The sequence below is a fragment of the Podarcis gaigeae genome, assembly GCF_964106915.1.
Source record: "Podarcis gaigeae genome assembly, chromosome: 2".
In the NCBI taxonomy this organism is placed as follows: domain Eukaryota; kingdom Metazoa; phylum Chordata; class Lepidosauria; order Squamata; family Lacertidae; genus Podarcis; species Podarcis gaigeae.
In genome coordinates this window covers 51,576,914-51,597,537 of record NC_139679.1, presented here as the reverse complement: position 1 = coordinate 51,597,537, position 20,624 = coordinate 51,576,914, and the positions used below count along the sequence as shown (strand labels likewise).

At 42.3% G+C, this 20,624-nt stretch overlaps 2 protein-coding genes across 5 annotated transcripts in view; one reads left to right on the top strand and one right to left on the bottom strand.

Moving 5' to 3' along the window:
* Positions 1-6,644: 6,644 nt before the first annotated feature.
* On the bottom strand, positions 6,645-11,393 carry LOC310834739 (uncharacterized protein; the record flags this gene model as incomplete). Its single annotated transcript, XM_083718928.1, has 1 exon — positions 6,645-11,393. One exon carries the CDS (start codon positions 11,391-11,393, stop codon positions 8,526-8,528), a length of 2,868 nt encoding a protein of 955 aa, XP_083575054.1. The 3' UTR covers positions 6,645-8,525.
* Positions 11,394-12,143: 750 nt separating this feature from the next.
* The window catches only part of ARHGEF37 (Rho guanine nucleotide exchange factor 37), a 45,353-nt gene continuing 36,872 nt past the window's right edge, over positions 12,144-20,624 (top strand). The window contains exon 1 of one of the 4 annotated variants that reach the window (XM_083719017.1): positions 12,144-12,282. Coding sequence is in view for 1 of the 4 variants with exons in the window: in XM_083719011.1 (XP_083575137.1) it covers positions 14,265-14,280 (16 nt within the window). In the remaining 3 variants the exon portion in view is untranslated. Of the gene's footprint in view, positions 12,283-14,149; positions 14,281-20,624 lie in introns of those variants that run through there. The other 3 variants (XM_083719014.1, XM_083719013.1, XM_083719011.1) reach the window with 3 other exon arrangements.

Here is a 20,624-nt window from a genome sequence, read left to right as displayed (position 1 = left end):
ATCCTAGTGAAAGGATCTGCTTATTCCCCACCCCCTTCTAGAGGTAAGTCCTCATACCTGACAGAATGGTACTCCAAAGGATTCCCCGAAATGCAGGGAAAGCTTATGGCGGGGTGGGAAACACAGGGGCTGTGCTAAAGAGCAGTGGCGAAAAAGCTCTCATGCAGAGCCTGGGTATCTCTTTGAATCACAACCTACACTTCTGTTCCTCCTAGGAAATTTCAAAACTGCTTACTCAGGGCTGCCCGTGCTTTCCAATCTAAGCACTTACCAGGTTCATATCCATAGCTTCGGAGATTCTACAGTGTCAGGTGTTCTCAGGTCTTTATTTAAGGCACTGCAGCAAATCCAGCTGAACTGGAACACACAGGAGGAAGTAGGTCATGCTTTTTGGCACTTTAGCACCAAAATAGAAACAAGAGCAAAGTGGCGGAGGAAAATTCTTCTGGCTCTGCAGAACACGATTGCTTCCCCCAACCCATGATTGTTTCTGCCTCCCATGTATCTCACTTCATTAGTAACCAGTTTGCATGGAAAGCCTGGTTAGCCAAAGGCTACTCTTAAATATTTGGCTTCAGTTATATCTGCTGGATGATAAAACATTTTAAGCCTACCTATAACTGAGAAGCTAACTTTTTATATTTAAAAAAAGAATCACTCACGTTTTCAAATACATAAGTGAGATAATACATAATATTATGTATATGTACAGGACACTACAGGGTGTGTGTGATACAGGGTCTCCAAGCTGAGACAGAAAATGCTCCTTTTCCAAGTCTGATTTAAAGCCTGGAGAAAACTGAAGAGTAATCAAGTACTGCTTTAGCCCTTCATATTGCTATGTCTTTTACTGCTTTGGCAGCAGCCCAATTCTTTGCTAGCAGCTCCAACTGGAATAACTTGTAATTTGCTGTAACCCTGAATGTTGCTGTAACTCTGAATTTTTATACAGTGCATATCCATGCATGATTGTAGGCCTGTTCCATCATACTCTTGCAAGGTTATTGTTAGTTCCTGCCATGGGTGTAGCCAGGATTTTTGTTGGGGGAAGCAGTACTTTTCTGGGGGGGGGGGGTTGCAGAACTTTTTTTACTGGGGGCAGAACCGACGTGATTGGTCAGATAGTTATTTCTATTGTTTTACTTGATGGGGGAGCAGCTGCTCCCTGCTCCCTTCCCCATTGGCTACACCCATGGTTCCTATATGGCTTTATTTAAAAAGTAGAAGGTCTTCTATGGATGGCTGTTCCAAGTTTTAATATCCTTGCTGTGTCTGATAATCTTAGTCATTTTAATGGGGGCTGGATGTTTTTAATGTATGAATTTCCACCCCTTGATTTTAATGGGGTTTTTTTTTTTTTTTTGGTGTTTTGTAGGTTGTACTGAGTTGCACTGGCAGGAAAAAGTAACTAATCAATATATTAAATAATAAAAATATAGAACATCTGTTCATGCATCTGTACTTTTTAAAAAATACCTTTATACGCTTCCCACTTAAATTTAGGCTTCCTTCCTCTTTGTACCTTGTCAGGTACATTAAGGAGGCTCAGGCCACAATCCTAGCCACCCTTTCGTTGGAGTAAGAACACTGTGGGACTTACTCCCAAGTCGACGTGTTATAAGATTGCTTTGTTAGAGAGATTAATGTTAAGTGCCCAACTTCAGCTTTTAAAAAATACATGGAGTTATATTTGGCACCTCAGATTGCCTGCTATTTTGAGACTGCTTAATTCTCTCCTCAGAGACATAATGGGCTGAATGTGGAGTGGAATGGTGGAGTCCCCCCCCTCTCAATTTCCTTAATACAGAACCACTTTATATTTCTTTGGCAGGTCTAGACCAATGTACTTTGATGTATCTTCATGTCCTTGATCAGCAACCAGCCTCTCTGGAGTGCATTGGCAATATGCATGCCATGCAGTTAACTTCTGCAGATGCATTCCTGCTGGGAGTTATCAAATCAGCTGTTCTAATTTAGCACGGCACTGTGATGCCGGTAAGGATTTTCCAGCCCAACTATCTTGGTTGTCGTTTTTTATTTGTCCTCACTTTTGCTCTCATCCTCCAGCAGTTTCTACCCTCCAGAGAATTGCTCGTTGCTGAGGAGGACTTGATATTTTTCATTTATTTGTACTTCCTCCTGCTTCGCATGTGTGCTAACTGTCCCTGATCTCCTGAAAGAAAGCTGGCACAAGAATAGAGTTTTAAGAGCCACCGAAAATGGCTTTTCAGCGATGGTTGTGATATCTCTGGTACATAATCTCCCATGATAGTTTTGTTGCTAAGTGAGGTGCTCTTTTGTCATAATGCCCTCTTGTTCTTCTTTGGATTGCAATGTGCAAATGGTTTATGGCTGAGAAGCACACAAAAGCACTTCTAGTTTTCTTTTATGGGTGCTTTTTATGAGAGCTGAGCCGTTTGGAAGCTTGAGTCATGCCTACTTGGAGAATCAGGAAAAACAGGTCTTCACCTAGGTGCCTGCAAGTAGACCATATATGGGTATTAAAAAGCAAGCAGTGAACATTCTTGCTCCAGATTTACAATGTTGTATAATGCTGCCACCTAATGGATACCTGCATTATTGTTTGAATGATTTCTGTTGATACACGGATAAGCAAAGGGATATAATTGCCATGAAACCAACCCTCCTTACCCCAAGTGACTTAAATCCTTATCTGGGGACCAGGACTATAAAGAAATCACTTCAACTCAACGTTTTTGGAGTCAATGTTGCAATATTAGCGAAGTGAATCTGAGAATGAATTCAAAATCAGGTTGGCAGAATAGTTAAGCATTTGCACGTGTGCTTTCCCCCCACGAATCAGCCCAGAGGACAAAGATCCCACAGAATGTTGCTATGGATTGAGCGAGCACAACACATGTGGGCAAGTCCTTGAACCACATTGTTGTTCACACATGGATCACAGTCACCTGGTTCTGCAGTAAAGCAGTATTATCCACACATAACCTTATATTTACAATATTGAAACACTTCTCAGGAACTAGCTTCCTTAAAACATTTCCTCCTTCATGTATTCCCAGTACACCTCTGCACGTTCATGCAAACATTTGAAATAGCACTGAGATGATGTGGCCATGATTCTGACTTGCTGTGGAAATGTGGATATAAATTATGCTCGGACCCTCCAAGTGTCCCTGTTTTCCAGGAACAGTCTCGGATTTACAGAAGTCATCCCTGTTTCTGATTTCATCCTGGAATGTCCCACTTTTCATTAAGATGTCCCTAGTTTGACTGAAGAAATGCTGGAGGGAGTTATGCGACCTCTGATCCAAGGAGAGAAATAGCGATACAACCTTTAGAAGATATCTGAAGGCAGCTCCTGTATAGGAAAGGGTTTTTTAAATGTTCAATGTTTATTATGTTTCTATATATTTTGGAAGCCACCCAGGGTGACAGGGGCAACCCAATCAGATAGGCAGGGTATAAACATGATGATGATGATGACCTTGATGATGATGATGATGAAATAGGACATCTCTATTTTCATCAGAGAAATGTTGGAGGGTAGGATTATGTTTCCTGAAGTGTTTATCAGTGAGCAGGTGCGTGACCATATTCCTATTTGGAGAATGCCATTGGGATGCTATACCTTGAGAGGTAAGCAACAAAAGAGAAGTTACCATTCAATGATCTCAGCAAAATAACAATAATTGGCTATTACTTCCTACCTGTCTCACAGTGGATCTCTTTGTGTGTGTGTGTGTGCATTGTTGCATCCAGTCTGGCATTGCAGCAAACATAGGGTTCCCATGATTTGGTTCACCAGCAGCAGAAGGAGTTGAGTGGAAATTTCTCCTGTCTCTTAATTTTGGGCCCTCCTTGATGAGCAATATACAGCCGGGACCTTGCTCCCCCGCCCCCACAACCCACACAAAGAAAAAGGAAAGGAGCCACAGAAACCGCAAACTGGAGGGATGAGCCTGGAATTCCTGCCCTTGGAGCCTTTCTATGGCTCCCCTTTGGCATCGGTTTCCTATGTATGGTCCACATATGTGACCAATGGACCTACCTTCAAGTCATGATTGGCTTCTGACTTGGAGGAGAGTGGTCATATATTGCTCCAGTTGCTGCTGACTCCTGGAACTTTCCCATACAGAACCCCCAAGGAGATTTCCAAAGAACCTTAATGGAACACGGTCACCTCCGTGGGAATATGTTAGAGGTGGTGGTGGTGAGGATCTGTGTATCCCAAAATATTAGCCTAGAATCTGTCCTCCTAGGTGTTTGTTTTGAATAAAATCAGGAAAGTGATATATGGGTCACCCAGTAAAACATCTTTCTTGCTTCCTTGGGAGCCCCAGTACACTCCCAGCTGCAATTCAATTATTTCTGCCCATATGTCCAAACCTCTGCTGTATCGCTCAGAGGTCTGAAATGAGCCTAACAGAGCAAGTGGCCTACCATCTTTATAGTACAGCACCGGCAGCAGAAAAACACACAATAATTATGTCTGTTTAGCACCAATAAAAGAAGGGACTTTCAGGTTTAGGCTGGCTCTTTATTTCCTCTCTAGACCATGGTGCTGCTTAAGGTCTTTATCACTATGTTTGCAATGACAGATTCAAATCCCTGCTAAACCCTTAGAGCTGGGTCAATATATGGAATGGGTCCATATAGAATGGTAGAGTTGGAAGGGGAACCCCAGGGTCATCTAGTCCAACCTCAAAGGATGCAGAGCCATGGAATCTTGAATTGCATTTGTCATTCTCCCTTAAAGCAGCTCAAGTGTAACTAAAGGAAAAGCGGCATCTGTGTGCTTTCTTCATGTTTGTAGAGTTTTGAGCATTTTAAAATAGTTTATTTCACTTCTTCTTCTCAAGGAAAAAAAAGATTTGGCATCCAGCGCTGCTGTTCTGCTTGCACAAGAGACTTTTACTTGCACAGCAGAACTTCCCCTCTTCTTCACTGCAGTGTGTGCGCTCCCCCCCCCCCCCGAACCACCAACCCCCTGGAACAGCTTTTGGGGACTTGCAAGGAGAGGAGAGGAAGGGGGAATCCTGTTGCATGAGCAGATCCCTGCTCACACAGCATTGGCTACAACCCAGTATTTTTTAGGACAAGTGCCTTTCTGCTGTACAGGGTTGGTGTTCATAAAACCCTTTAAAATGCTGTAAAACATAAAAAGTGGGGTGAACCGAAGCAACTTTGTTGTCTGTGCCAAAGTTAGAACACTTCCTTTCGATGTGTGCTTGCATTTTCGTTCCTGTGAAGGATGTGCATTTCCCATCACACACTCTGGAGCATATCGCTCCTGTGCGTTTTTGTTCAAAGGTGAGAGACAGCTTTCCTCTTGCAGCAAAACCAGGTAGTCTACCTGAACCAACGCTCTTGTGTCTTAGGTTGCCTACTGTACATTACGTCTGCTCAGTGCTTTTTTTCTTAAAAAATGTTTAGGGGTACACTCATTCCATCTGAGACTCAGGAAACACCATGACAGGAAATGTGGCTGCCATCGGGGGTAGCAACGGAACTGATGATTCACCATGTTAGAGAAGAAACAAAATTTTAACTTTTTCAGTTTCTTCTCCCATTAGAGTCACAAAATATTTAGGGGTATGCGTCCCCCTGCGTCCCCCGCAGAAAAAAAGCATTGCGTCTCCTAGCCCAGCACCAAGAGCCCCCCAGCTGCTGCCTTGCTATGGCCACCAAATTGTACAGCATCTCTGCTTGGATTTCTAAGTTTCACATTTTGGAGCTGGCATAATAGGGTGAGATAATTATCAGTGCCACTGCAGGAACCTTAAAAAACACCACCACCATGCACATGCTTTTGCTTGTGGGACCTTGTGTTTCCCATGCTGCTTGCAGCTGAGTAGTTCTCTATAAAATTAGCTCTGGATGACTGGATTCACAGACTTTGCAGGATATTGCTTTCAGGACACCCATTCTGTGCTAGCATGCGCAAGCAACCTCTCCACTGCCCCCTCCCCCTTGCCATGCCATTATGTCAGCACTCTGCCCTTTATACAAGGGCACAGCCCCTGCTAATAGCTTCAATTCTGAAGTAGATCTGTGGCTTTCCTGTGACCTTGGCTGGTGCATTACTACAGGAGACAGGAGATTGTTTATGAGGCTACTTTAGAGCTGCCTGTTGTGCTTTTGGCTGCTGATGAAGAGAAGGGTTTATGCTGTTAGAAGTCAAATGGTACACAATGAAATGTAGGGACAGAATTCAGAGATAGCTAAATAGTAAATGATGGACTTCAAAATTTGCAGGTCTCCATATTTTTTCAGTGCGGTCCTGCAGTTGACTAATCATGTGTACAAAAAGGCAAAGGTTTGCACAATTTCCATATATTAGTGGAAATAAAATTATGTTTAGGGAAATGGCTTGCATCCAAAAATGTGACCATTAGGAGAAATGCGCACTAGAACGCTGACAAATTTTCATGAGGACATAAAAATAATAATCTCATACTGTTGTGGAAATATGACAACTGGCTTTAAGATTGGGAAAATGAGAAACAGAGAGAATACAAAACTGTGTTTGAATGTCCTGCCCTCTGGTGATTTCTAGGATTCCCTCATGCCTGTCAGTCGTAGCGCATGTTGTGCCAGAGATTTCCATTACGGTGTGCCCCAGCCCACAGTTTGGGAGTCACGTCTTAAAGAAAACAGACAAAGAGGCTTAAAACTTTAAAAATGCAGCTCAATATAAACAAAAAACAGAAATGAAACTGGTAAAAGTTAATATGAAACAGCAAAATCGTTCAGCAGCATCAGTTGTTATTACCTGCCCTTCCCCCCAGCAGGTCCCAGAGTGAGTTACAACAATTTAAAATTCAATATTAAAAAGAGTTGAAACAAATTATAGCCACAGGAATAGGGTGGGAGCTGAAAGCACATATCTCAAGTGTCAGAGGCCAAGGTAAACCAGTGCATCTTCAGCATAGATAGTTTCCAAACTATATAACGACTGTGCCAGATTCACATTGGGGGGGGGGGAGGTAAGCCCTGCCCCACATAATTAATTACATGATGGGCCACACCCACACCATTTGAATGGCAATGGTCATCAACTGGGGGGGTGGCCCCCTCAAATATTTTATGGGGCGGCTGAAGGGACCTTGGCCCCTAGGAGTTGGTTCCTATGGTGCGAGAGGAATTCCATAGACCAAGAGCTGTGCAATCAGCTTGAATTTATCCCCAAAGCACCTCGGAATAAGTGCTTTGTAGTGCATATGGTTCAACTAGACCTACTTTCTACCTCCAGAAACAACAGATTATATGCAATATATCTACCCCAAATATGCAGAAAGTAGCATGAGATTTTCACCCCTCTCTCATCCCTGCTGATTAGGAATTATTGTTAGATCCAAATAGGTAGTTTTTATGACACTTAGACAAAGTTTCTTTTTCCAATCCATATTGCCACCCCCTTGTTTTGGAAGATCCCAGAGCATAGGTTTGGTTGCCTAACCATTTGCCCTTGAGATGTTTTCCTTTCTACCCCGCTTGGCTCTTCTGTATCACATTTACACCTGGGTGTTCCTTTTTCAGGATTGCTTCTACTCTAGAGCGCTTCATGATGGATCCCATGCAATTACCTTTAAAGCAGGCGGCACTATAGCCATAGCTGGGGGGAAATGGCACATATCTGAGATGACAAGAGGAGGGAAGGAGAACATGGTAGTATGCTTGAGAATTAATTGCACGGCACATTCATCTCTCAACAGAAGAGAACAACAAGAACAACAGCAGACTTTGGTAAATAAAGGTGCGTGCAGCCAACTATTTTTGAAGATATAACTTTAGTAAAAGGTTTATAAAAACCTGAAGTATATGCCCTCCTGTATATCATAATTCCATACAGGAACAGAAATGATTTTGTTAATTTTATTTTGTCATTGTCATGTTGGCTGGCAATGCGATTCTTTTGTAACTCAAGTTCCCATTTTATTCTACTTTCAATCTTTCGTGAGTATCTGTGGGTAGGTCTCCTTTTAGAACAAAATATGGTCTAGGAACATATGGTACAATGGCAGTTTAGGAGTGTCATTGTTTAGATATTATTTACCCACCACCTACAGTCGCCAGACAATTGCTACACATGTCCTTTCCTTGCCTGCCCACCCAGAGATGTGGAGGTTTACTCAGAAGTAAGTCCCACTGTGTTCATGGGGATTATACTCAGATGCACAGGATTGCAGCCTGTAATCCTATGCAAACTACATGGGAGTAAGACCATTGAACATAGTGGCAATTGCTTCTAAGTAAGTATGCATAGGATCAGATTGCAAGTTTGGATTTGCAGGAATCTCGTATCCTGCTCAAACCATTCCCCCACCACCACTGAATGCCACGCTCTCCAGCTATATTTTTTCCACATCTATTATTCCATGAAAGAAAAAGTTTCATCGCAACTGGCCTTGTGAAACATACCTGATGGGGACAGAATGGTGGCTGTCAGTGCCAGTGGCTATTGTTGTTATCTGTTTGTAATGCCACTGTATAAATGAGGTATAATATACATACAAGGCATTTCCCCCCACAGACTACTTCCTTTATGGCACTTCATCCGAAGCAAATCTAGGCAAAATGGGGTGTTCCTCTTCTTTTCCTTCACCTGTCTTCATAGCCATATTGAGCTTTTGCCAAAACAGTGCAACCTCCTTCTCATCCTGGGGCCATTTGAGATATGTCTTCTTCCTAATAAGTTTTCTCATTCTATGGTAGGGTGATAAGTACTCGCTGGGAATGTCCTCCAGAAAAATGAGAATCAGGACATCCTTGTGTTCATCAAAAAGGCGAAAGCTGGCCACCTGGATCTCCTTGGAGCACCACTCACTTTCCAGGTAGTGGCGACTTATGATACAAATGGTTTTCCTGCTCATGTAGATGTTGTTTACAATATTTTCCAGGATGGACCGTCCTGGCTCAAAGTCTCGGTGATGAAGACAGAGCTTCCAATGATACTGGTTTTCTAGCACTGGCAGGAGGTCATTTATCACCCACTCTTCATTGTGTGTGTTGTAAGAAAGGAAAGCGTCGTAAGCATAACCCATGACTCGCTCCTTCCTTTTTTCCCTCTTGTCAATGAAGTATGCAAGTAGTAGGTAGTAACTGTAGATCATGTGCAACCTCCACTGATAAATGAAGCAGACGAGCATCAGTAAAATTGCTGCAGATGTGTTTGTGATATACAGGATAAACCCATAGTCAATTATGCAAGAAGACGTCTCAAAGGTCCACAATTTCTGCCCCTTTTGTGTTGAAGGGGAAGCACAGATGTACTGGTAGAAATGGAGCACCTGAGTTTTAGGATCCTTTAGTGACCAGTTGAGGAACATTTCATTACTACAGGAACAGGCAAACGTATTTTCCCTGAGATCTAGAAAACGAAGGGCAGGCAAAGCTCTTATTTGTTCTTTTGTGATAACGTCTATTTGGTTTTCAGCTCCTCTGAAAAGAGTTAACTTGGAAAGGTTGCCATGGGAAACAAAGCTGAGTGAATTTAGTCCGTTTTTATTGAGGTGCAGTTCCCTCAGGTTTGGTACAGGCCAGAAGAGCATATTGCTGACATTGTTAAGAGAATTATCACTCAAATCAAGCTCTTCAAGTGTAGGGGTATATTTAAAAGTCTTGGGATCCAAAAAAGATATTGCCAAGTTGCCTGCGTGGATTTGCATAATGGACTCTAGTCCTTGTAAGAAGTTAACTGGAAAATTTTCAAGTCCGTTATGACGTTGGCTGTTTATATTAAATTTGTTTAAGGACTTCAGCAGTTTAAAGGGAGGATTGACAAGCATTTTGGAGGACTTGTAACTGATATAATTGTTAAAAAGGTCTAGTTCTACTAAAGAGCTTAAACCTTGAAATAGCCCTTCCTGGAAAGTGTCTTTGGTGATCTTGTTGCTAGCAAGAACAAGGCTCTGCAGGTTACTCAAACCTTCAAAGGCTCCAGGTTCTATAGCAGCAATCTGATTGTCTGCCAGGTTAAGAACCAGCAGAGAAGTAAGATTCTTAAAAACGTCTTTTTTTATCGAATCCAGTTTATTTTGCCTTAGTATCAGGGTTTCCAGATTCTTTAAGCTTCCTGGGAAAGGTTCGTTGATTTCTGTTAAAAGGTTTCTTTCAAGATTCAGTTCTTGCAAGCTGTGTAGATCACCGAAGATATTTGAATGGACATGAGAGATACGGTTTCCAGTGGCATAGAGACTCTTCAAATTATTTAGATGGGCAAAGTCATCTGGAAGAATTCTATAGATCTTGTTAAAACTAAGATCCAGGCATTCTAATGATGCCATGTTAGAGGTAGCATTTGGCACCATAGTGAACTTGTTGTTTGCCAAAGAAAGAAGTTTCAAAGAATGCAAGGACTGAAACAGTGTCACTGGCAGCACTTTCAGCTTGTTAAATGCCATATTCAGATACCTTAGATGTGTGCAGTTTTCAAAGGCTCCTTCATTAACACTTGTGAACGAATTGTGCTGTAAGTTAAGAGTCTCAACATTTCCATGCCTTAGACATACCTGCTCTATAAGTCCATCTGTTTCAGTCAGGTGTAACTGGTTTAGGTGGATAGCCTCTAGCCAGGTGCAATTGATCATTTGGATCACCTCTGAGATAGCTGGTGGTTTCATAGCTATACCTCCTAAAAATAATGTCTTTAAGCCTTTTAGGAAGCAAGGGTCTTGTATCAACCATATAATGGAGATATTAGGGATAGAGAAGGATAAATCAAGTGAAGAAAGGCTTTGTAATACTGAAGTTGTAACATCAATGAGAGAAATAGGGTTATGAGATGCATCCAGTTCACGAAGCTGCTCAGGTACTCTAATGATTTGTTTGGTTGAGAAATTCTGCAGATCATTGTCTTTGATGTGCAGTTCCTGCAAGGATTCCACTTTAAACACAGCATGCATAGCATTCATGGTATACAATCTGTTTGAAGATAAATCAATTACCTTTAATTTCTCCAAATGGGCAAAGGCATAAGGTTCAATCTGGAGTATTTGATTGTTGCCAAGCATCAAGACCGTGAGATTTGTAAGCCCATCAAACATGGAGCTGGAGAGAAGAGTCAGTCGGTTTGCAGTGAGGTTCAAGAACTCCAGGTAGCCTGTGTGTGTGAAAGCACCTCCTTCGATGTGTTCTATTTTGTTCTGAGATATGTTCAGAACTTGAAGGTGAGCCAAGTTTCTGAAGTCAGTCCTCCACAGACTTCTAATTTTATTCTCAGACAAGTCCAAAGCATCAACTTTGCCAGGTAGGTGGGTTGGGACATTTTTCAAGTTCCTGTTGTAGCACAGAACTTTTGTTCTGTTCCCCAAGACTTCATGCACCTCACATTTCTCAAATGAGTAAGGTGTCACCCTTTGGTCTTGGCTGAAGAAAAGGAGCAGTGTTGATACAAGCCTCAGAGAAAACATCCTCCTTGTTGTGTAACTGCTCCCAGTGAGTTTGAGAACAAAATGGGTAAATTGACAGTGTGAAATATGTGCATTGCTGTATCGAAAATTCAGCTACTTACAAAATGAGAAGAAATGTTCCAAATGCGGAACATGAAAGTGCTGGCTCACTGGAGATGTGTACAGGAAGAAAACGGAACTGGTATGGCCAACTAGTTTCCACGCCTTACTATAATTCAGTCGAAGCATGTACAACTGAATCATAGAATCATAGAGTTGGAAGGGACCATGAGGATCATCTAGTCCAACCCCTGCAGTGCAGGAATCTTTTGCCCAAGGTGGGGTTCAAACCCACAACCCTGACATTAAGAGTCTCATGCTCTAACAATTATTGTTGTTTCCTTGTTTGCCAGAGCAATTTGTTTTACACGTTTCTTAGTTGCTTGATGCTGTCATATGTAGATGTGTGGTGCGATCCTATGCATGCCTTCTCAAATTCAAGTTCTTGAGTTCAGCGGGGCTTACCTCCAAGCAAGTGTGTATAGCATTCTAACCCAAGCAAAACATGTGGTTTAAGGTGCACCTTCCCAGCAAGAACCAATAATTTGTATGTATGGCAGGGACACAGCCTCTTAGGACACACGTAAACATCTTTAAATTGCATCAGCACAGGTGAGGGAATGTTTCCAGCAGAGCTTGTGCTCAAACAGGCTCAGCAAGATTTTCTCTCTCTCCTTCATAATGCGTTCTTTGCAAGCCTTCCATTCCAGACTTTTCAGCCAATCAGGAAAAACAGAGATCAGATACTGCAAACTGAGAGCGACTCCCAGAGACTGGCGTCTTAGCAAATGTGGAGTAAAACATGGATGGTTAAACAGTGGAGATAACAGAAAAGAAGAGCACAACTAAGGTAAGCATCTGCCTGTATATGTGTTTTCAAAGCTTTGGCTGTAAATAAAATGCTCGAAAGGCGCTTCCAGACTGATGCTTTTTGGGGGTGGGATTCAGTCCATAGCTGTCAACCTTCCCTTTTTTTGCGGGAAATTCCCTTATTCCAGTGCTGTTTCCTGCTGCTTCCCGCTGCTATCCCGGATTGTTAGATATCCCGTAGACTGTCCCCAGGACAGGTGAGGCTGCTGGTCCCTTATTTTCGAGACTGCTGATCCCTTATTTTCAAATCTGAAAGTTGACAGCTATGATTCAGTCACATACCAGCAAACTGAAGCTGTGTAGTAAAGTTTGACTGGGAGCTTTTGCACAACAAACCTGTTTCCCCCTAAAGATGGGAGTTTTTGCAATAAGGAAAGTGATGGGTAGATGCACTCAAAAGTGTGGGATGGCATCATCTAACTTCCCTGCAAACCAGTCAGAATGAATGCTCAATAAGCAGGTTATCTGGAACTGACCCAAATTTGTGGCACGTAGTGATGGAAATATTGACAGCTGCACAAATTAGAGGTAGGGGGTGAAATAATGTTTGCCAGGATCCAAGTTGAAGACAGGGATGTTCTATTAGTTCATTGCATTTCTTAAAACTTATATAATCATTGAAGTTTACCCCAACCACATTTTACCTTTTGCGGAATAGTCCCCTACGGTTGATTCAACACCAGTGGTGTATCATCCAGACATAAAGCCATGTTGTGTATTCTGCAAAATGTTCTTGACACCATTATTGGTGGTTTTGTTCTGCTTCAGTTTGTTCTGTGATACTTTGGTGATGCTATCACACAATTGCTGTGTGAAGCGACTATTGTACAACAAAACTGGGACGAAAATAAGCCACAACTTTTGTAGTACACGACTTCAGCAGGAAGTTATAGGATATGTACTGACTGGAAATGAAGCAGTGTGGCTTCCCTAAAACATTTGCACGTGCAAGTAGTATGGTAAACAGGATCGCCTCATGAATGCACATTAACAGTTGAGGCAAGGGAGGCAGTCTTGCTGTGGTGGAAGAATGTATGCTTTAAGCAAAGGATGAGTAGATGCTTCCCACCCCCGTCACCCTGGAATCAGGAGTGTGGAGCTGCCAGAACACTTCCCACTTGCACGTCCTGAAACAAGACCAAAGAAGAGGGGTGTCTCCAGACTATCAAACGTTTGCCGGAGAGATTCAAGTGCATACTGGAACGAGGTTTGCACATTTAAAGTGCTCTGTCTCCCTAGCGCAACAAATCCCCTTTTCAAAAGAGCTGGGGGGTTTTTTTGCCGTTTGGAAAGTGGAGAGGAAATACATTGAAAAGTGTGCGATGAACTAATGGCAGATAAGACATGTAAACACCCCACGGCACATGTGAATGAGGACAAATGCAGGATGGATGTTCATTGTCATATCACCACGCTTTAAGCAAATTGGAACGGATGCTTAATAAAGGTTGGATATCATCTAACCACCACTCCATGTAAGCTTTGTGCAAGTAAATCAGGATGAAGCTCAGTAAATAGGTTGGCTGGTGGTGGCCTTAAAGCAAAATGCTGCTGAAGGAGGGAGCCTAGCCTTCATTTTTAATAGGTTACATGAGCATTCACCGTCTTAGGCAGCATGGTGAGAGAGCATTTAGTCTCCAAAGACTAAAGATGTTCAACCATCACTTGGAGAAAAAAACAACCTTTCAACATTAATGAGCACAGCTGGGTAGTTATGCCACCTATTTCTAAGGATGTCACTACAAAATAAATAGGCAATGAACTGGCCCAGCCACATACCATGCAGCAGTCACTATCCAAACACATCAGCTGGGGAGGGGACAAAACATTGCCAGTAACAAGATGTTGCCAGTTGAACAATGGGGAAATGTGATTTGTTTCCAACAGAAACATTACTTTCAGGGGCTATCTATTTTTAATGTATAAAATAATTACCTGAATCTTTGCAGCAAATGAGTGAGAATGCTTCATGTGCAACGTAAGCATTAAATTGGCACTGGCCTGGGGAATGGTCTGACGGCACGGGATGCCCTTCTTCTACCACTGAAACTAAGCTTCAGTGGCAGGCAGGGATGAAATATGACCACACATTTCACAGCGGGGATGATGGTGAAGTTTCCAAGAGTGCTATTTGCTGATTTCTTGCATATCAAATAAACCACATAGGAAGCTGCCTCCTATCAAGACAGACCATTGGTACATCAGTCACAACTGGTGGAGACTGTCTGTGGTTTCAGGCAGGGTTTTCCCCAGCCCTATCTTGGGACACAAGGGTTTGAACCCAGGACCTTTTTTTGCTTGTTTGTTTAATTATTTTACAAATTTGTTATTGTACTTCACCAGATCTTAACCTATTACAGTATTTGTAAGAATGGATTCCAAATATCATTGAAATTGTCCAAGGCAAGTCTGCGTTTATATGCAAGTTGTTCGTATGTTGCGAGTTTTTATAAGTCTTCCATCCAATTGTAGAAGGGAGCCGCATTTTTATTTTTCCAATTCACCAGCATTGGTCTTTTGCTGTGGTAAGGGCATGAAGAGTCCACTCGTATTGTCATTTTGTAAGGTTCCATGTGCTGGGTATATAATTCAAGAGGATGTTTTGCTCTGTAAATGTAAGCTTGTTCCGTACAGTTCTGTTATTAGTTTCAGTTACCTTCTGCCAAAAATATTTCAATATAGGACAATGAAAAAACATATGTTTTAGAGAAGCATTATCCCTATTACATCTCCAGCAGTTAGATACCTTAAAGGTAAAGGTAAAGGTACCCCTGCCCGTATGGGCCAGTTGTGTCTGACTCTGGGGTTGCGCGCCCATCTCGCTTAAGAGGCTGGGGGCCAGCGCTGTCCGAAGACACTTTTGGGTCACGTGGCCAGCGTGACAAGCTGCATCTGGCGAGCCAGCGCAGCACACAGAACGCCGTTTACCTTCCCGCTAGAAAGCGGTCCCTATTTATCTACTTGCACCCGAGGGTGCTTTCGAACTGCTAGGTTGGCAGGCGCTGGGACCGAGCAACGGGAGCGCACCCCACCGCGGGAATTCGAACTGCCGACCTGACAATCGGCAACTCCTAGGCACTGAGGTTTTACCCACAGTGCCACCCGCGTCCCTAGATACCTTAGATAGCCCTTATTTAAACAACCATAATGGGGTCCAGTATATTCTAAATATTATTTTTTGTTGTATGAGCCTCAATTTAAGGTCCAAAGACACCCTTGTTATCTCAGTTAAAACAGTTTCCCACTGTGTGGTTGAAACTGAGATCTCTAGTTCTTTATTCCAATCCTTTTTTGTGGAATATAAGATTTTCTCAGAAAGCAACTCACCAGACAAGCTGACCAGAGGAGGAGGAGCTTTCATGAGTGCGCATGGCTAGGTATTACACTGCTGCTTTTGTTTTGAAAAATTCTAAAACCCCTTTTATTATGACCATCCAAAAGTAGTGAGCAAGCTTTTGAGTACGGCATACCGGTAAGTCTTTGAGTTGGATGTAAATGGTGTAGGGAGGATAGGGCAGTGAGGGAAAGGTTGCCTTGGGATTGAAGCCATACTGTCTGCCTTGGTCAAAAGTTCATTTTTATTATATTGTCTTAGAAGAGGCACGACTATGGAGGTTGTCAGGAAGGATGCCTGCACTTTAGGATTTTTTCACTGTGCTACTGTGTAAAAGGCTGATCGCTTGTCCTGACCCAGGGAATTAATGTTGTTAGAAAGTTAGTACTTTCTAACTTTTGCAGAAACATGGAGGTGGAACACTAATCAGGGGCAGGACTTGGGATAAGGCATGGGCTGCACAAGCAATTGCTGAGCTTCAGCTATATACAGTATCATGCAATTGTTTGCTGATGCAGAGTGCAAACATACCTCAACTATTGCGCAAAATGTAAGGAATGCTGTTGTAGAGATAAAAGTACAAGGGTGAACGCATGTCAGTTTGGAGATGGCAGCAGATATCATTGAATGATCTATGTACTGTGCTACATTTCCTTATTTACTTGCAAACAAGTCTCCTGCAAATAAGCCAAGCGGGTTGGATTTGTTCCTTTCTTTACAGTAAATTAGCTTTACCCAACACATCCAAAGTACTTATACCCCAATCTGTGTCTCACATATAGAATAGTGTGTGTCATTCTTTTGAAGATCTCCATAAAAGTACTGAAATAGTTCACATCCTGTGGTATCTTGATTCCACCCTACCAGAAAGCACCAACAATCTGCTAGATAAACTGAGTATTTACATCCTATAATCTTTCTTGGAGAGCTGAGGAAATTGTTCTCTGCTTTCCTGATGTTGTTATATATGTTGAGTAATGTGAATGATATTGTGCCATTTGCAATTAAGCATCATTCTTTCTAGCAGTGGCTGGAAGCAAGTGATTCAACAGGCGTGGTTGTTGGGTAGCGAGTGGGTAGCAGAGAAACCCCATTATGCTTTTTCCTTTGTGCATTGACCACAGAAAGCCGTGGAAAGTGTAGAAAGGAAGAAAGTGCATTTGGGGCACAAATCAACACACTAGTGGGACAGGAAGTGGGATGGAATGGTGGGGTCTGTGTGAAGCCCCAGATCAAAAAGTAAGGCATTTTATTAAATAGACAGGAATCATGTTCACACATTTTAGCTGACAATATCCAACTTCGTACTTAGCATTATTATCCTGGCTTTTAAATATAAAAAAGATAATCACATGCAACAAGGAAATGTTGCATGGGTGGAATACTGCAGTGTTGAAATCTGTTCATCATGTTTATATGATACTGCACTTTGGCTTAGTGGTTAAAGCGTGTTGCTACACCTAGAGTTAATTGATGGAATATTTGAGTCATCATTTTCCACATGCCCAGCTCTAGCTGTTTTACAGTTTAGAGTGTTTTCAAGAACAAAAAGGAGCAGCGGAATTGTTATTTTGGATGTGCAAAGGATACCTGTTATTACTGCCATTCTAAGCTGTCAAAGAATGCAAACTCTCAAGAATTTCTTGATCTTTTCTTTTTTGCAAAACTTTATGTAGTTGAGAGAAAGTGGGGGAAAGCTCATTCTCAACAGAATATTATTTCTTCTGTCAAAATATAAGCTGTCTGCATGACCACACACAGAGAGAGAGAAATCTACCAATATACTGCAGGCCCTACTGCAGAGACTTGTTTTTTCCATTTACTACTACTACTAAATTTGTCACCAGGTGAGCCTCCCTAAGGAGGGCATTCCGTACACAGGGCACCACACCTGAAAAGGCCCCATCTGTAGTCATCACACACCTAAATTCAAATGGTGAGGGGATTCAGAGGAGAGCCCTCAGATGAATTAAGTCCTCTTCATGAGAAGACCCTTCCCTGAAGAGGATGTCAGTGAGGGCAGAGGAAGCCCCAAAGAGACCAGAGGCGCAGCAGGACTTTGTTTAGGCTGCTCAGCCTCCCCACCTAACAGCTGGCATGCGCGGAAGCACAGCAACAGCAGCCATTTTTCCACTTGTCCTCCAGCGTCCAGCGGGCCCCAAGCTTTAATTCTGGTTGTGAATGTTTATGAATACAGTGCTTTGGGCATGGATTGAAGAGAGAGTGGCAGAGAGAGTGTTTAGAGGTTGCTCCTCATTTGATTTTTTTTTTTTGATTTTTTTATTGGATTTTCACATTTTATAAAGACACAAACAAAAAACACACATAAATGCTTTCATATCCTTACTTTCATAACCCTCTTTCCCTGACTTCCCCCCACCCCCCCATACATCCCAATTTCCATGTTTAATTCAGCAAGTTCTTATTCCTCTCCTTAACCTATTCTTGTTATGTTTAAACTTAATTCTTTTTGTTAGGCCCAATTTTATTGTCCCGTTCTCTTATATACATTAGATCCTTTTTCTAAGATCGATCAAGGTTCTTATACCATAAATTTTCCCTTTTTTATATTAAAATATAAATCAAAATTACAAAACCCAAAAATCATTAAAAAAAATTAGATTCTGTTTTCCCCCTCCCTCCCTGCCCAGGTATCTGTCCCTTCCCAAATAACTGTCCTCCCATGAAACTCCTAGCCCGGATTCCTCACATCAGAGGCCTTTAAGTCTCTTTCAGTCTCTCTCTGTCTATTCTGTTGGTAGTCCTTTTTGTTGGTCTTCAGATCTCGAGGGATGTCTGTCGCAGTCAGTTCATCTTCTCTCAGTTCAAACCTAATTGAAGAAACTTGCTGCCAAGGTTCTGCCAAAGATCCCCCAAATTCAAAATCATAAAGGCCAGAAAAGAGGAGGAAGTCCCAGTTATGTTTCTTTGCTCTTTTGACTTCCAATGTTCCATAGTATCCGGCGACTTCCTCCTTTGCTTTTCTCCTCTGTCTCGTCTTTTCATAGTTTATAATCCAAAAGGCTTCTTCTTTGTTTCCTGACCGCGTAAATTTCTGTTCAAAATTTTTTATCTGTACTTTTCCCCCTCCAACCTCCTTTTCCACCAGCTCCAAAGATGTCTTTTCTGGTTCAGCTGCAGAATCTTTTAGAGTCAAATCCTTATTTCCATCAGCAGGATTGCTTGTTTTAGAGATCAAGGTCGTGAGTTGTTTGTCTATAACCATAGCCTGCTCTTGCAAGGTTCCCACGAGAAAAAAGGCTCTTTCTATTTCTGCTAGTAATTTTCCTTCTGCAGCCATTGTAATGTCACTGGTTCCCCCTAGGGGGATTGCCATTATTCAGAGTTCTTTGCCAACAGTCTTTTACCCTGTTATTTACTTTGTTTCCAACCACTTCTAGTTAAATGTAACACCTTTAAACCCAAAGAGATATAAAGTAATACAGTTCTTATCTTTATCCAACCGTTTGACAGCTCGATTGACAGCTGTCAAACTCCTGTTCTTTCACGCTAGGTTCATGCGGGACGCTCCCGGATCCGGGGGGGGGGGTGCACAAAAGTTTTCAAAATTCACCTCTTCCCTCCAGCACAACTTAAAAAGAAATAAAAGCTTATTCTTACAAATTAATGGAATCTCTTGTCAGTCTCAAAAAACACGAGGTTTTTTTTTCTTTTTCCGATCTTAGTTTTTCGCTCCTTGCTTCAAATTATCTGTATGTAGGGGGGTGCGGACTTCCCTTTAGCACATCCCCCCGTTCGTTCCAAATTAAAGGTATAAATTTCTTTTAAAGTCCGAATTTCCTTCTACTCACGGGGTATTTGTTTCCAGTCCAAATATCAGGAAGAAAGTTGACGCTCTCCGGCAATGGCTTGCGGCTTCACTCCACTGAAGTAGCGGTCTACTCCCAGCACCACGCCGCTCCTCGTACCCTCTCCGCAGCCTTTAAAAAGGCTCTTCGATTGTCGAGGAGGGCGCTTAAGGTCCCACTGAGTCACCAAGTCCACAGGTAACAGCACCTGTGGTTTCTGAGGGTCCCCGCGTCGCCGGCGCGGCAAGACCCGTCTTCAGCGGAGCCGATTCCCTCCGGAGCTCGGAGGGAATCCGCCATTAGACCGATCGCGTCAACCCGGAAGTCCTCATTTGATGCAATTTCACTTATGTGTGTGGGGGCCCCAGAACTTAACGCCTGTATATCCAATTCTCCATTTCATGCAGAATGAAGGATACTTTTAAAAGCAATGTCCTCTATCCAACCAGGTCTGGATTGGAACCAGGGCTGTGAAGATGAAAACCTCTACATCTTTTTACCACTGTATCTTAACTGTCCAGTCTAGGCATCTTTTAGGGCTTTGTCTGTGGCTTAAAATGATTTCATGATATGAAAGCATGAATTAAAAGAAGGAACCCGTTTAACGATAGAAGCACCTGCATCCTTTGCAATGCACAGTTTGCAGTAAGAAGGGGAAGAGAAATAGCTAAGTAATACTTTCATTGTTTAGCATCTTTTAAAAGACGTGATTAAGAGGACGCTGAGAGCTTAGCGGAAGTTGCTAAAGAATAGAATTCTTGCTTTAAATAATGAGAGAGAAGCAAAACTTTCAAATGAAAAGGGAAGTGGGGAAAAGATTTATGCTTCCAGGTATTAATCATCAAGCTCTGCCTACAATTCCCAGGCTTTTTGCTCATCATTAAACTCAGACTGGTTCTAATTTAACTGGACGGGCTGTCTTCCTGCCTAATAATGCAAGGCTCCATGGACCTTTCCAGGTGATCATCATTTTGCAGTGCAATGAATGTGCACTTGTTACAGCACATATAAAAGTGTCTTTCCCCCAACTAGCACCTGAGTTGTGGGGGAAATCAGGGTTTTCCAGCACTGAAACTACTTTGCTTAAGAAACAGCATTTTTCACCCCAGCAAGTGCATCTACTGTGACAAATGTTACACTGCTGTTGCAGACTGCTTGTGCGTGGTGTTTATACCATCA